Here is a 16,417-nt window from a genome sequence, read left to right on the forward strand (position 1 = left end):
AACTAAGCTAACCAAACACTTTTAGTGTCGACTGACTCTAAAATACAGCGTAAACAGACTTTAAGGTATTTTACAAAAGAAGAGAATTGGAGATAAAACACAGTCCTGGAGGAGTCTTGTATTTAAAATCACCATACTGGATTTAAAACCGATGATGAAACATGCTGTGGCCTGTTTTTGTAAAAAGTTTATTGTTTGATTGACTTGTAGCTCTACAAGTCTGTTGAGTAATGTGTGTGTGTGTGTGTGTGTGTGTTTACAGTGTTAAAAGCAGATGAGAAGCCCACAAATAAAATAAAATCCTGGTGTAGGAGTGCGTTTGTATGTAGGAGTGTGATCCTCAGGCCTGATGAGGTTGTGATACTGTATATTTGAAATGAGAAAGAAGAAGAAAACAGCTTTTCTTATGTGAGTGACAGTATTTGCTGAGATCCAGTTCTGCTTCCAAAACAAACACTGGCTCTTCGTTGTGTTTCTCATGCCAACATTCCTCCAGTTAGAGTTGCACTCCAGCTCAGGCTCAGGTGGACAAACCCTGTCGTCCAACAATGCAACAAGAAAACAGAGACACTACCTGTAACCTGATGACAGACATCTGAGCTGCTGCACACGTCTCAGACTCTGCCGAGATTCAAAAAACATCTGAGTTTGTCCCGGTTTCATTATGCAGACTATAAACTTATCTATCTAAGGCTGAAACAGTATATTGATTACTCCAATAATGAATGCACAACAACTTGAATAATCAATGTGTTATTTAAATAATCTATTGTGAAGAAAAGTCAAATGTTAAGTTTGCTTCTTGTGGGAATTTATTGTTTTTCTTCATTTTTTAAAATACCAACAGATAAATGATATTAAACATAAAGAGAAGCGTTAGAAAACGACATAAAATATATTATAAGATATATAAAAGGATAATAAGTGAAAAAATGAACAATGAAAAATAAAAGACAATTAAAATTTTGGGCAATTTATTGCTTTTCTTGATTTTGTTCAAGACTAGCTAACCTGCAATTTCTTTTACATACAAAACAGTAAATCAGATGATCAAAAATAATCAATAGATTAATAATAATAATTCCTGCCTTACTTATTTTCATATATGAACTGATACTAGATTTTGGTGGCTGATACTGATAGCAGCAATTTCAGATTTTTAATTTTTAATGAGGTAATGGAACTTTTTTTGTGGAAAAACCGTATCAGACACACATTATTATTCAAAGACATTTTTAAAACATGTCTGGAGGGGGGGGGGGGGGGGGGGGTGATCACATACGTGTTCATTAATTATTCATGAGCCGTCCACGGCCATCCCTGAAAGAAAGAAAAAAAAATCGTGTGCAACTTTACTCCTTGGTTCCCATATTTCCAACAGTTCCTGAACGCAGCAGCAGGCTGACTGGCTCTGTGAAGATGGCGGACTGTATACGTGTTCCTCTGCTCCTGCTTTTGATGTGCATCTTAACGTTTGTGCATCCGATTCGAGGGCAAAACAATGTTGCCAACAAACCTGTTTTTAATGCTGACATTCAACTGAATCCAGCGGCAGGTGCCGGACCGGTTCCGGCGAACCCGGTAGCCGCTGAGAGGAACCAGGGCGCCGGGGCCTCGCCGCTCCGTAGGCGCTCTGCCGGCTGGAAGTTAGCTGAGGAGGCGGTGTGCAGGGAAGATCTGACCCGGCTTTGCCCGAAACATTCCTGGAACAACAACCTGGCTGTGCTGGAGTGTCTTCAGGATAAGAAAGAGGTAAATGAGCGGGACGTGGTGCTGTGGTTGCGGGGAAAGAAGCAGGGTGTGCCTGCTTGATGAACCAGCTAACGTTAGCTGCTAGCCCTCGTAGTCAGAGAACGTCACGCCAAATGCCGGTCAAAATTTGAGCAATTTATTCTAAATGATACCGTCGTCTAAATGGCACAGACTGTAAAGCATGATTGAACACATTTTCCGAGTCACCAGGATCCACTGTTCATTTCGGCATAATGCAATGCGACGAATAACTATCACTCTCTTTACGACTTGCAAGTTTTTGAATCTTTTCGCTTCGTACTTCTCGTTTTAACGTTACTCGTGAATGCACCGAGTGGGAGCAGCGTAACGTTAACCAACAGAAGAAACAATGAAATTACTCAGAAACAAATGTTGTTTTTACAGAACAAAGTTAGCCGAATTTACCAGAAGACATAGTAGTTCCGGAATAACTTAAAGTTTTATTCAGTTTTCCGTCAATAATTACACAGTGAGCGATAATATGATATTCTAGCAGATTCGTAGCGCAGTCCGGAGTCGTGTGGAGGCGACGTGTGTCTGGACTAGCTAGCGGCTAAATGTTAAATTGGCCACATAATTTGCCACCATGCAGGCCCAACAGTCTGGTGCCACGATTCAACACAAGATGTTTTGGACAGTTCAGTAACATTTTAAACCAAGTTAGACACCATTTAATATAAGTAAATGAATGGCAACTGCTTCCAGTTAGTCTGCGAGACTCAATAAACTGGCCCTTTTTTACTTTTTTCACCTCTGTCAACAGCTGTAACATCACAATTTAATCATAATTAATATTTTAAAATGTGCAATACTGACTTAACAGTACAATCATTTTGTGCAGTAATTAAACTGTGCAATACTCTGGTATACTCTGGCACTAATACTGGATTTAATGTACATTTAAACTAATATTTTTAACACATTTATAGGTCCAGTTTCTCAGAATTATTATTTACACTCTTATATCTTGTAGTATGATGCACTTATTTTCACATATTTCTTATTTTTCTATACGTACTGTAGCATAATGCAGGGTATTTATGCATATTTCTTAATTTTTTTATTTTCTACCTGTTTATAACCTCTGTATACTTACTTATATACATATTTCTACTCTATAATAGGAGTAACGTGACCCATTTTCCCCTCAAAAATATATATTTCTGATTCTGATTCAATGAGTCGTTAGCCCAGATAGCAAGCCTTTCATTGGCTGATTTTTGGCTTTGTTTGTTATAATTACAGAGTTTCATTTTTATTTCAGTCTGTGATGTCACACAGCAATAAGCTTCAAAGACTTGTCGTAAACCGGACATGTTGCTGACGGCTGGTGAGTCGGAACTGGACTATAATTCGTCTGTAGTTGATGTTAATGGCCAGACGGACCAGTTAAAATCCATTTTGTCTGGAGAGACTCCCCCCTTTTCCCCCCCGGGAATAGGTTGTCAGTGGCCTCCTACTTCAGCCTGGGGCATCACCAGGATTAGTAGTGAATGTTGTCCTGACATGTTAAAGGATAGTTTCACAGTTTTTCAAGTCTGTTTTAAAACCAACAGTCAGGAGCCCAGATGAGCATTTTTCTTGCTGTAATCATTCCTCCTCTTCATACTGACCAGTAGAAGATCCCTTCTAATCCACAATCTGTGCAAAAATGTATTTAACAGTTTATCTGAAGCTAGTCTTGCGTAGCCAGACCTACCTCCACAGCACTGGAGAAAGGCCTGTTTTTATTTCTCTAAACCAATCACAATCGTCCTGGTTGGCGCTAAGCATGCTGGTTAAATCCCTGCCAAAGTAAAAGACATATGTTATTACCACTTTTACTAATAAAGAGACTAATATAACTTTCCATTTCCAGCGTGTTGCTGCTAGCTCTGACGTTGTTATGGTTTCACGTAGCGACGGGGATTTTGAAAACGGTAACACACACATAGAGGAAGAGGAGGAGAAGACTGAATGAAATAGTCGGTTAATGGCAGACTCACACCCACAGACTACATCCGCTGAGTCAGATATGAAGCTTCAGTGTCCAAATGAGTCAATATAATATAATAATATCTTTCAACGTTACAGTCTTTTTAGTGCCAAAGTCTCTCTTTTTGTTACTATACTTCCACCTGCAGCTCAACAGGGAAACACTGTCAAACACAAAGAGGGAATTTGATGCTAAAAAGACTGTAAATGTGTCAGATATCACCTTGATATGACTAACTCAGACTGCTGAAGACTCATATAAGCTTTATAACCAGTATGAATAGGAGGAAAACTTCTTCTCTCACTGCTCTTACGGACACCTGACTGCTGTTTTTAGACACACTTGATAAATCGTGTACTCGTCCTTTAACAACTTGCATTACCTGAAGATGATAGAAAGATAAAAGTCTGCCAGTAGACACCAGGGAGTGGTACCAACACTAAATCTTTTGTATGCTGGTATGCAGAGTATTTTCTGCAAAACAATATGTTTTTTTTTCTCTCTAAGAGTAAGATACATATTTGTAAAGTGTTTAATGTTGTTTTTACCTCAGACTTTGCCAAAGCAAATACAGTATAAACTGGATAAACCAATGATGCAAGTCAGGAAATATCTAGTTGCAGATTAAACAGTTAAACCAAACATTCAGTGTGTTGCTGCAACTAACAATTACATTCCTGATTTAATTAATCTGTTAATTGTTATTTTTGGTTGATGCATCCATAACAAAAGAGACAAAAGTAGTTGAGCTGATTAATCTGATGATTGTTTTCTTGAGCAATCAATCACTTGTTTGGTCAATAAAATGTCACTAAAAGGTAAAAAAACAAGTCGATCAGTGTTTCTTGTTTTGTCCACAATCCAAATATATTCAGTGTACTGTCAGAGAGACAAAATAAACTATAAAATATTCACATTTAAGAAGCTGGAATCAGAGTATTTGGGCTTTTTTTTTCTTATAAAGTGACTCATGATGATTAATCAGTTATCAAAAGATAATTGCGTTTGTTTGGAGTGTTGGTTGTTCACGTCCTCAGAAATGAACGCTACACGTACGCAACATGCACATGAACGGTAGGGTAGTGTGACGGGGTCAGGGGTCAGTCGACACGTCAGCAGCAGCAACAATGGCGGAAAGATTTGAAGACAAGCTGATAGTCTGCAGTTACTCACATCTGTACGACGTGTCGCTGCAGCTGCACGGTGACGGATACGCTTGTCGATCTGAGAGATGGCGACCTCCTCGAGCGTCGCCATGTTTATTGTTTACGTCGTGCAAATCAGGAAGTTCAGTTTCTATCCTGAGTCCTCTGGTTGATCCTTCGGTAACGGTTTGGCAGATCAGTGTGTTTATAAAGCGGGTAGATCTGCAGCCTCAGTCGATACTCAGCAACGATTACGATGTGATGTAGAGCTGCTTACTCTCATTATTGATTATTCTGGTCATTATTACTTTTGTAATAATTATCCATAATTTAGCCAACATATTGTATATTCAACTATTTTTCTGTAAAATGTCAGAAACATCACAATCTCCCAGAGCTCCAGATGAAGTCTTAAAACCAAAAACTCCCAGAATATTCCATTTATAATGAAATAAAACAAACAAAAGCAGCAAATCCTCACGTTTGAAAAGCTAAATGCAGAAACGTTTTGGCATTTTTGTTTTGATAAATGAATAAATCGACTATCAGAACTGTTGCTGATTACTTTTCTGTCTGTTAACTTTAATTTTTTTATTATTCCATCACTAGTTTGAATCCAACCTTCTCACTTATAAAGTAAATGTCACCAGTTTGAAGTTCACACTCACACATACGTTCACACGCTGATGAGTGAGATAACTGTTTAACTTCCTTTTTACTTTCTGTTACTTTGTTCCTGACAAACAATGAGTAGTTTCCCAGCAGCTGCTGCGTTTGTGTATCTTCCTCTAACTCGCTCCAAGAAGAAACACTGAGGATTATTCATCACTTAGACCTTTTTATTTCTCTGCTTTGTTGATAACTCTGAACCACAGACTTTCACTAGGTTGCTTTTGTGACCTTTAGCCCCATTCGAGCGCGTCCTGAGAGATCATCCCGGGACTGTGGCTGCTGGCTGGGAAGCAGCTGACTGCTCGCTCACTTCTTTTAAGCTCATTAGCTGCTTGTCAGCGGCGAGACCGAACAGCAGCCGACTGAGAGCTCATGTTATAACAGCAGCTTACAAGCGGCTAAGACAAGCCTCGGTTTGTTACCCATTATCTGCTTACTCACAATCACAAGACGGGGTCCGCTCCAGTCATCGTCAAACCGCTCGGTCATGCAGAACAACGAGCCGCTGGAGAAAGGAGGAAAAAGGTTTTAAAGAGAGAAGAGCTGCAACGATTAGTCGATTTTTATTGATCGGTTGTCAACTGCTGAGTTAATTGGCAACTGTTTTGATGATTGATGAGTCATTTGTTAAGAAAAAAATGTCCAAATTCTCTGATTCCAGCTCCTCAAATGTGAATATTTTCTGGTTTAGTAAAATAAACATCTTCGGGTTGTCAGCTTGGACTTTGGGAAACAATGATCGATTGTTTTACAGACCAAACAACCAATCGATTCATGGAGAAAATAACCGATAATGAAGTGAATTGTTTAGTTGTAGCCTATAATCCAAATTAACATGAATGCACCATTATAGTGGTTTCCTGTAGTCGTGTGATCGACTTCACAGCTTTCACACTCGACTCATGTGAAGTGAGCAACACGCTGAAATGATTATTAATAGTTAAAACGATGTATTAAACAAAAAAAACACCATAAACATTCTCTGGTTTTAGTTTGTCAAATGTGAGGATTTTATAATTATAAAGGGAAAATATTTGTTGTTTTGGACAAAATTAGCTGAAATAATTACCTGCAGTTATTTTGATCATCAATTAATTATCATTTTTCAAGCAAAAATGCAAAATATCTGCTGATTCCAGCTACTCTAATGTGATGCTTTGCTGCTTTTCTTTTGTAATATATGATAATTAATAGAATATGTTTGGCTTTTGGACTGTTGGTCGTATAAAACAAGACATTTGAATACTTAACTTTGGACTGTGAGAAAACTGAATGAGCTTGTTTGATTTTTTTCCAACATTTCTCAGGAAAAAAAATGAAGAATTTACTCAAAAAAATAATCAGCAGATGAATCAGTAATAGTCAAAATAATTGGAAGATGTCAGCCTGCGATTTTCTGTCATTTTAGAGACGAGACAGCAGAAAAACAATCATCTATAATACAATAAAAAAAAACTCACATTTTAATGCAAATGAACCACAAACAGTTGAGGAAATAAATCAGCGAACTGAAGCGAACACGGAGGTGAATGTCCTGGTCGAATAACTTCCCTGACACGACGGCCGGTAGATCTCGTTATGTCATCAGCGTATCAGCGTCATCTCGGTGGCATGTGTACGTTTCAGGTTGCTGCCTGATTTTTATCAACAGCTTTGAACTTTTTACCCTCTTTAACGCCACTGTGAGAGATATTAAAGGTCACCAGTGAAACCAGCCTGAAAACATTTTCATATCAGAGATATTTTCTTATTTTTTTTCCACAGAACCTTTGAGTTTTTTTTGACATACAGTAGTTTGTGTGTTTCCGTGTTGCTCAACTTTATCTTTTGTTGTAATTATTGACTGGTTCGTCAGGAGCGACTTCTTTACTCCTGATAAAGCCAGAAGAGTTTCCTCATTCCTGTTTTTATGGACCAGTAAAGTTCAGATCTGCATGACTGGACTGATTCATCAGTAGAAATAAACTGAGACTTTACCGCGTTTTTTTGTTTTTGTTTAAAATGTAAAAACCCCGGACGTGTAACCGTCCTGGATTCTCCTGCACAGTTTCTTTGGCATTTAATCAACAAGAATGACTTCTCACTTCTCACGAGGTCTGAAACAGCAGCTGGACTTGATTCAATTTGTAAAATACTGTTTTTTTTTTTTTTTCTTCCACTGAGAGAGACTTCTCGATCCTTTATCAGTGTTTAATTTGAGAGTTGAGACACAATCTGTTGGTTTAAAAAGACAAAACACACAGAAATAATAATATAAAACTTCATTAGAAGATGCACAAAGTGCTTCTGTCATATAATTTATACAATCTTACAACATTTCTATGTATGTTTGCTTTAACAGAGAAGAAAAGGAAACAATTTAAAACAGAAGTCGCCTCATACATTTTAATATGTAATTAAAAAATGACAAAAGGAGCAAACTTATCACCAAAAAAGGCAGAAATAATAGATATTAACTAATTAAAATAAATACTTCAGCTGTGTTACAGTAAATATAAAAGCTGCTACGATCAGTCGATTAATCACCAACTATTTTGATAACGGATTCATCGTTTTTAGTCTCTTTTTTTTATCAGACAAATTCTGACTCCAGCTTCTTAAATGTGAATATCTTCTGGTTTCTTTAATCCTCTGTGACAGTAAACTGAAAATGAGACGTTTGAAGACGTGTTTCACCATTTTCTGACATTTTAAAGACCAAAAAACGAACCGATTTAATCGAGAAAATATTCAACAGATGAACCGTTGCAGCGCTAGTAAACATGTTGATTTGAAGTATTTTGTTCCTTTTGTAGTTTTTCACTTTGGTGCTGAATGAGTGTCTTCTAGCAACAGGCTTGATTGAGTGTGTTTCTATGGTATGGCGTGAATGCAGCAGGAGGTTCAGTGAAACCAGGTTTTGGGTGTGACGTCTGGCGTCGCCCCATCATCAGCGCTGGTCCACCTTCTTTCTGTGTGCAGGCTTGGAGCTGCTGCCCAGCTGGCACTCTGCTTCTCTGCTTCTCTGCTTCTCTGGTGAGATTAAGAGCCGCTTTTAGACTCGTAGCATTTTTGTGTGTCTCCGGCCCTGCCCGCTGTCAGTCCTGCTGGTGGTTGTGGTTTTGTGTACGTGGTGCCTCGGAGTCCAGAGGGAAGAAGGAGGAGGAGGCGGCGGCGGCTCTGGAGATTTTTCTGAAGACTTTCTGGCCCCATCTCGGCTGCGTGAGGCCTTCATGTGTCTTGTTTCTGACTCATCCTCCTCTCCCCCCCGTCGTGCCCCCGTTTTGTTAAAGATACTTTACAATTAACGTGTCAAGACTAAAAAAAGATCTTCTATATTCTGCAGCACAGGAAGTGAAACCCTCCAACCCGGGGCGGTGTCAGTGCCCAAATACCACACACTGAGCTGTGTTTTTAGTCTCACTCAGCCTGACAGGTACAAATCTAAATACTGGATTCACTTCTTTGCTTTCAGTTCTCCACTTAAGGAGACTTTCTATGTTTATTTTATGATGTTTTAGAGATGAATAATTGTACTGGAGCTGCAACGATTAGCCAATTTAGTCGATACGCAGAAAAAAAACTGGTGCTTCTGTCATTTTTCAAGCAAAAATGTCAAATATTCTCTGGTTCCAACTTCTGAAATGTGAAGTTTTAGAGCCAGAGATAAATTACAAACAAGCTGCACAGATCAGAGAGAGATAAATTACAACTGAACTCTGAGTAACAACTAAACAGTTACACACCTGCCTCTAGGATAAGTGTCAATTATAAGATGTCACAGAACTCACTGATGGTAAAAACAAAACATCATGCTTTTCATTAATTGCTGCCATTTTTAAAACACAGTAATCCAGTAGAGACCTGATTTATCGATGTGATATTTCAGTATCGATGGCTCATGACAGCTTTCACATAGCCGGTGCAGCTCGGTGCGGTTCATCGGATCAGCTGACATGAACAGCTGATTTCTCCCCAGCTGCTGACTCTCCAAACAGGCGTTATTTGGATAAACTGACCACATGTTTGGAGTCTACATGGTTACATTCTGGCCTGAAAGAAATGTTAAAACTTGTCATTCAGCCCGGCTCCACCATTACTGCTGCTTTTGCTGCTTCTTCCTCTCGTGTCGGACCGAGGGCAGACAATACGGGCCGGAGCCATAGACTGTATAAAAATATGGAGGTATTTACCGTGACGTCACCCGTTGGTTTCTGAAGAGCGGTTTTGAAGCTCAAAGTGAGCCGTCGCCATCTTGGCAGTGTGTGACGCTGCCTAACTCCCAGCCAATCAAAAATGGGTAAAGAGGCGGGCTGAACGGCTGAAACAAGCCACCTAGCGGCTGGTGGACCTGTCACTCAAAGCAGCCATGTCCTTCATTATGCAGAACTTTACGGCTTAATAAAATTTAAACGGTGAGTTATAAAAAAATTCACCCCCGTACAGTTGTCATGAAAGAGGAAATTAGCTACAGAGACCAAAACCGTTGTTTGTACCAGACTGTAAACATGTTTATTTCTGCTGTAAAGTTGGGCATTTTAACATGGGGGTCTATGGGGATTGACTCACTTTTGGAGCCTCAAGTGGTCATTCAAGGAACTGCGGTTTTTGGCTTCATTTTACAGCCCCGGAGGTTGCCGATTGGCTGGAGCTAGCTGGTTAGCATGCTAACTTCAGTAGATGTCTGGGCAACACAATACGTATAGGTCGTTTCTTCACATTCTGTTAATAATTTTAGTTAATTTGGGAATGTTTTAAACTAAAATTCTGGCCAATTCTTACACATTATACCTTTTTAAATTATAAATGCTTGACTTTTTACTCTATGGAGTATTTTCTCATTGTGGTGCTGCTACGTTTATTGAAGTATTGGTGTGAATGTAGAGAGTAGCGCTGTAACACCAGCTCCTACAGACTGTTATTTGATGTTTTTATAGTGAGTCTGTTAGAGTCAGTCAGCACTAAAAGTGTTTGGTTAGCTCAGTTTAACCTGCAGGAGTTTCTGACAGATCTTGTAACATGTTTTTCCACCACGAGTTGCAAGTATGTCACAATGTCTTTACTGCAGAAACGAGCCGCTGTCACAGCTGATGAGGAGCTCAAAACAAAGATGAAAATATTTGTGACTGCTTCCAACAGCCTGACAGAAGAGTGTGAGTGTGTGACTGATGGACAGGAAACACAAATGTGAGATTCATGTTGTGCTTTAATGGAAATATTTCACTTTGACGAGAGGAAAGGCTTCAAAGATGAGGATTCTCTGAAACCTTCGATTAAAAATATCTCAAAACTTTCCCAACAGGACGAGTTGTATCTTCAAAACGTCCAAAAACAGGAGAAGTCGTCTTATATTCAGGCAGACACGATACTGCTCAGCGTCATGTCCAAGCAGGATGTCTGTCTCAGGATCTCTGTGTCCTGTTAAGAGACACTTCAGACACATTTCAGCATCTCTGTCTGCTGATTCATTAGAACTGTGCTGCTGATGCGTATCTGGCTTCATCCTAAACAAAGACGGGAGCTTTTAGTTTGTTTTGATACATTTATTTTGGTCCTCTGCCAAGAAGAAGGAAAAAAATTATTCCTGGTTGCTAAGCAACATCCTTTTGTGTCCTCTCAGCATCCAGTGTTTGTGTCAGGGCTATTGTTGACATTTTATCTGAAAGCGCTCAAGTGTCCATAACTGCAGCTCTGCTACTGCTGTGTATGTAGCAACTCTGATGTCAGCAGTAAGAGAAGATGCACTGAGCAGTCTGAGCCTGATAAGTGGACTATTACCTACTACCACAAATAATATTTCTTAAGTGAGACTCAAACCAGCATCTTCAATCCAGTAGAACTAAACTGAATCTCTTGATTGTAATTTATGAGTTTTGTGTGAATGAATATGATCCTGTATTGTCATTTTAGACAGTTGATTTTATCAGGTTGACGCCTAACGAAGGTAAATTTACTTATAAGGATAAACAAACCACTCCCAAATCAAACATGAACTTGAATTAACACACTTCATCCGTGTACTGTTGGCACAAAGTCCGGGCAGCTCAACAGTGACGAGTGTGTGTTAAAGAGGTCGTATAATGCTTGAGTTGAGGTGAATGTATGTACTTGCTGCCTGCAAGTCAAAAGTCAGGGCTTTGTTGGGTTTTTTTCTACCTTGCTGACGTCGGCTCATCACCCCATAAGAGGCTGTCCGTTTTGTAGCCTTGGTTGCTAAGGCTGTTGCTAAGGTTTTTCCATGTGTCGTTCATGTTGTCCACTCTCATATTTCCGCTCCAACGTGTACGGATGGATTTGAGAAGTTGACATTTCAAGTAAAGAACGAGAAAAAGTAGTGAAATCCTGCTTCTATAGTTTATTTCAAAGTTTGTTGACGTCGGCTGTGACGCAACTTCCTGAAGCTGACCAATCAGAACAGAGTGGGCTCATCAGGAGGTTTCCTCTTTTTCTCCATTTTTAAAGCTTTCTGCTGCTCCTTCTCTTGGATTTCCCAGTTTGACGAAGTATCACAAGCTCTCTTCTGTGTGTGTGTGTAGTCAGCGTTGGTGGAAACAAACACATCTGTCACACACCTGACCTGAATACTGGCCCCTGCACAGATGTTTAGTTCGGTGGAAACTTCTGGGTGGGGAGTCAAATAAAACAAAAGTGTGTGTGTGTAGAGAATGAGCTGAAGCGTTGTGGCAGAACTGAATGAAGAAACAGTCACTGTTTGCTGATGAGTTGCCTCCAGTCATCCAGTAATTAGTCTTCAGTTGACTGGCTTTTTAAAACGCGGCGTGCTTTTCGCTCACTGTAACCCTCCGTCCAACATTTCCCGGATTCAGCTGCACAAAGCTCCAGCTTCCTTGTGCGGCTGCTGGAGACGAATCTGCTGCTCTTTTTATTTTTCTAGCCGCCGTGCTGATGTTCACCAGAGTGTCTCATTTGTCTCCGTTATCTTTTATACGCCGGGTCTGTTTCTGCCAGATCAGCTCTCGTCTCTGAAGCGTGAAATTTACTTGTGAATGAATGTAAAGGCGAGACCTGAAAGGATAATTTGATTAATACATTAGTTTAATATTAATCTGCAGTTATTTTGACGGTTGATTAATCATTCATTCAGTCCTTTTTTAGCAAGTAAAAATACCAGTCCAGGACCCTCTGGTCCACGTTCTCAAGTGTCACTTTTATTTTAAGTTTTATTGAAGCAGGAAGTTTCTCTAGATTCAGCTTTTACAAGAGAGAAAACAGGGTCTGAAACATGATAACACCAGATAAAACATGACTGTTAAAGACAAATACATGCCTTTTCTCTATTTTATATCATTATAAACTGAATATCTTTGACTTCTGAACCATGTCAGACAAATTATAAAAGGTGTTTTTCCATTATTTTCTGACGTTTGATGGACTAAACCATTAATCAGTTATTGGAGAAAATATCTAGCAAATTATATCCTCTCCAGACATGTTTTAAAATATATATATATATATATATATATATATATATATATATATATATATATATATATATATATATATATATATATATATATATATATATAATACTTTGAATAATTTGTGTCTGATAGTGTTTTTCCACAAAAAAAGTTTGACTATCATGTTAAAATCCTTAAAATTATCCACTCATTTGCATACTGGACTACGATTGGCTCCAACCCGTTTGTGATGTCACAAATGGTGCTTGTTGTCCCGCCCCCTTAATATTGGATTTTCAATGAGCTCAGAGAAACTTTCCTCCTTCAGCAGATAAATATATGAAAACAAACTCACATCATTCTGCAGAGAGAAGCTCAAACATCCAAATGAAGGAACAAGAAGAAAAACACATTTTGACAACAATTGGCAAATTTTCCGTTGATTAGTCAACAGTAAGAAAATTTAACCGCCAACTATTTTGACAGTTGATCAATAATTTAAATATATATACAAGCAAAAATGATTCCAGCTCTTCAAATGTTGCTTTTCTTTGTCTTACATGAAAGTAAATTGAATATCTTTAAACTGTTAGTTGGACAAATTGAAGTTATTAGTTTAAGTTATTTATAGACTTTATAGAAATACAGAAAAGCTCATTTTTTTTCTTGTGTCACTTATTCTCTGAAGTCTGTAGAATGGAGAGCGAATGCTATAATATACAGATATGAATTAAGATTAGACGCAGATTAGATGTTGCGTTCTCGGGTTTACTGAGGATGAGTCAGACGTTGATTTAAAAAAAAAAATCAGCTGGTCCAAATAATTCAATGTCAAATGATGCTGAAGGGTTTTATTATTATGAGACTCAGTGGCCTTCAGCTTTCTGAAGCAGAGCTCACAAGAAGAACATGATGATGATGATGATGATGATGATGATGATGACGATGATGATGATAAAGCCTGTTTAAAGGCTGCTTTCTGCTTCTGCTGCCTGACAGACGCTTCACACCAGAGGCTTCATGATTCCTCACAGGGTGTTTTGGAAACGACTGGCTTCCCTCTAGATTCTCTCCTCCTTTCTATCACTCCGTGTGTCACTTTTCTCTCTCTCTCTCTCTTCTCCATCTCTTCCTTTTCACTCACTTCCAATTATAGCTCGGCCTCGACGTCGTTTTTTTCTCCCCAGGACGTAACGAGGAGAGCTGATTATGTTTAATTAGCCGCAGCTATTAAAACGAGACCGGAGCTTCGACAGACTTTTGAGTCGAGCTGGAACGTCGGTAAAAACGAAGAGCCTCAATATTTCAGTCTGTTTTTTTGTGGGTGTGTCAGCTGCGTCGGTTTGATTTCCCACTGCTGTGTTAGATTAGTGTAGCTGCTCTTTGTGAGTTTAACACGCATGCAAACTTGAATTAATTCACAACAGTTAATTTTCTGTTCTCTGCCCTAGAAAACTTTCACAGCTTTAATCAGCTCCGTTTGGTCGAGGGACGGGTCATGATTTTTGAATTTTTGAATAGTCATTATAAAAAAAAATTGAATATTTATGCATCTATCGTCTTAAAAAAATATATTTTCCCTTGTTTTCACCGGAGCCTGGCACATTCGAGGATCCGGCTGGTTAAAACAAGGGAAAATATATTTTGATACATGTGCGACATGTTCAGAATCTTCCCAGTGAATATTGAAAAGTAGTTTTGCTTGAAACGCCCATCCCTAGTTTGGTCATAAACTTGGTGGTTTCATCATTGTTAGTTTATTTTGGCTTTGAAGTCAAAGCAGCACTGAATACATGAGAAGTTTTGGCTTTTCTGAATCGAGCAGATCCCCTGACGGAGCTGGAAAGACGCCCGCATGAGTCACATTGTGCTCTGCAGCAGTGTGACGAGATTTTTTTTTTTTTTGAGCGGACTGAGCGTGTGCAGAGGTGGGGTTTTCCCTGCGGTCCCACACACACAGCCAGTCCAGAAACACACAAGATAAAACAAATGTCCCGCCCTGTTTTGATGCAGAATCAGACTGGCCGGCTCCATCCAGGTTAACCCCCACCGTTCTGCCTTTCATACACTGTGCTGACACAGACAAACTGACTGTGTTGACGTTACAAAACAAAAAAAAAAAAACATGGTGCTGCTTTCAGGTACCGGTTGGGAGCTCCAGAATTACAGGTTGAGCCTGTGTAAGGAAGTATATATGGGGACAATCTGTGTTTCCCATGACTTTCAGTTTGGGACAATTAATGTCATAAATTTAAAGGATGGGTTCACAGTTCTTCAAGTGTCTTAAAACAACAGTGAGGCGTCCATATGAGCTTTGAAAAAGGTTTTCACATGTTTATTTAGTGCAAAAATGCATTTAAAAGTCTCTGTGAAGCTTCTATTCAGCTTCATCAGTCTGAGTTAGTCACATCAAGTGGATATCTGACACATTTACAGTCTTTTTAGCATCAAATTCCCTCTTTGTGTTTCCCTGCTGAGCTGCAGTGGAAATACTGAGGTGCTGAATAGAAGCAAAGTCGGTTAAATAACTATCAGTAATAAAAATTAAAAAAAAGCATGAATCATCTAGTTATATAACTTAAAGATGCTGTTTTGTGTCAAGAGACCCCTCCCAGTTTCTCTAATAGTGCCAGTACGTTAAAATAAAGTCATCTAGTACTTTTTTGTTTGTTTGTTTGTTTGTTTTGGTGGGGGGTGTGTCAGCTGTGACGGGTCAATCTGGGTCACATTTCCAGGATCACTTACTTTATTTATTTTTTCACACCAGTTGAGCGCTGAGTCAGCTCCGTGTTGTTTATAACATCTGTCTGTCCTGAGACCTCCTCCTCGCCCACCGTCACACTGACTTTACTGTCTGTGTGAAGAGCTTTGTGACACTTGTGTGTGTGTGTGCAGAATACACTGTAAATAGAAGACACACACACACATGCATGCATATTCAAACACACAGACAGGCCTATTCCTGGCATGCGCTGCGGCTGCCATGTGGTGAACAGTCAGAAACTCTTCGGCCATCTGCAGAGCTGTTATTTCAAAGACGCACACACACACGCGCACAGAGTCAGTGCTCCGTTGGGAATATAGCAGTGATTTGAGGTTTCTCTGGTTAGAGGGGAGGGGCAGCTGCTGGTCGAGGCAGGACGTCAGGACAGGTCACCTCAGGTCAAGGAAAGCAAAGCAGGAAAATAGCTCAATTTGGCCACATTGGCTCCAGAAACTGCGTCCTGAGTGAGGGGGCTGCCTCTCTGGAAGGTGTGTCCTTCACACAGGGCGAGAGAGCCAAAACCGCACCTCATTCTCTCTGGCGCTCTGCAGTGGTTTAAACATAATCCAGGGCGAAGAATCTCAATCTCTGCATCTCACAAAGACACAGCAGTTGGAACTAGAAATCTTAAAAATTAGACTCATCAGACCAGAGTACAGATTTGCACTGGTCAAGCAGGTCTCTTCTT

General features: G+C 39.5%; 1 protein-coding gene across 1 annotated transcript in view; it reads left to right on the plus strand.

The window, feature by feature from the left end:
- Window positions 1–1,275: 1,275 nt before the first annotated feature.
- Window positions 1,276–16,417, plus strand: part of LOC121896764 (Golgi apparatus protein 1) — a 48,135-nt gene continuing 32,993 nt past the window's right edge. The window contains exon 1 of the mRNA XM_042410756.1: window positions 1,276–1,752. Coding sequence (XP_042266690.1) covers window positions 1,300–1,752 — 453 coding nt within the window. The 5' untranslated portion in view covers window positions 1,276–1,299. The remainder of the gene's footprint in view (window positions 1,753–16,417) is intronic.

Source organism: Thunnus maccoyii, chromosome 5 (genome assembly GCF_910596095.1).
Source record: "Thunnus maccoyii chromosome 5, fThuMac1.1, whole genome shotgun sequence".
In the NCBI taxonomy this organism is placed as follows: Eukaryota; Metazoa; Chordata; class Actinopteri; order Scombriformes; family Scombridae; genus Thunnus; species Thunnus maccoyii.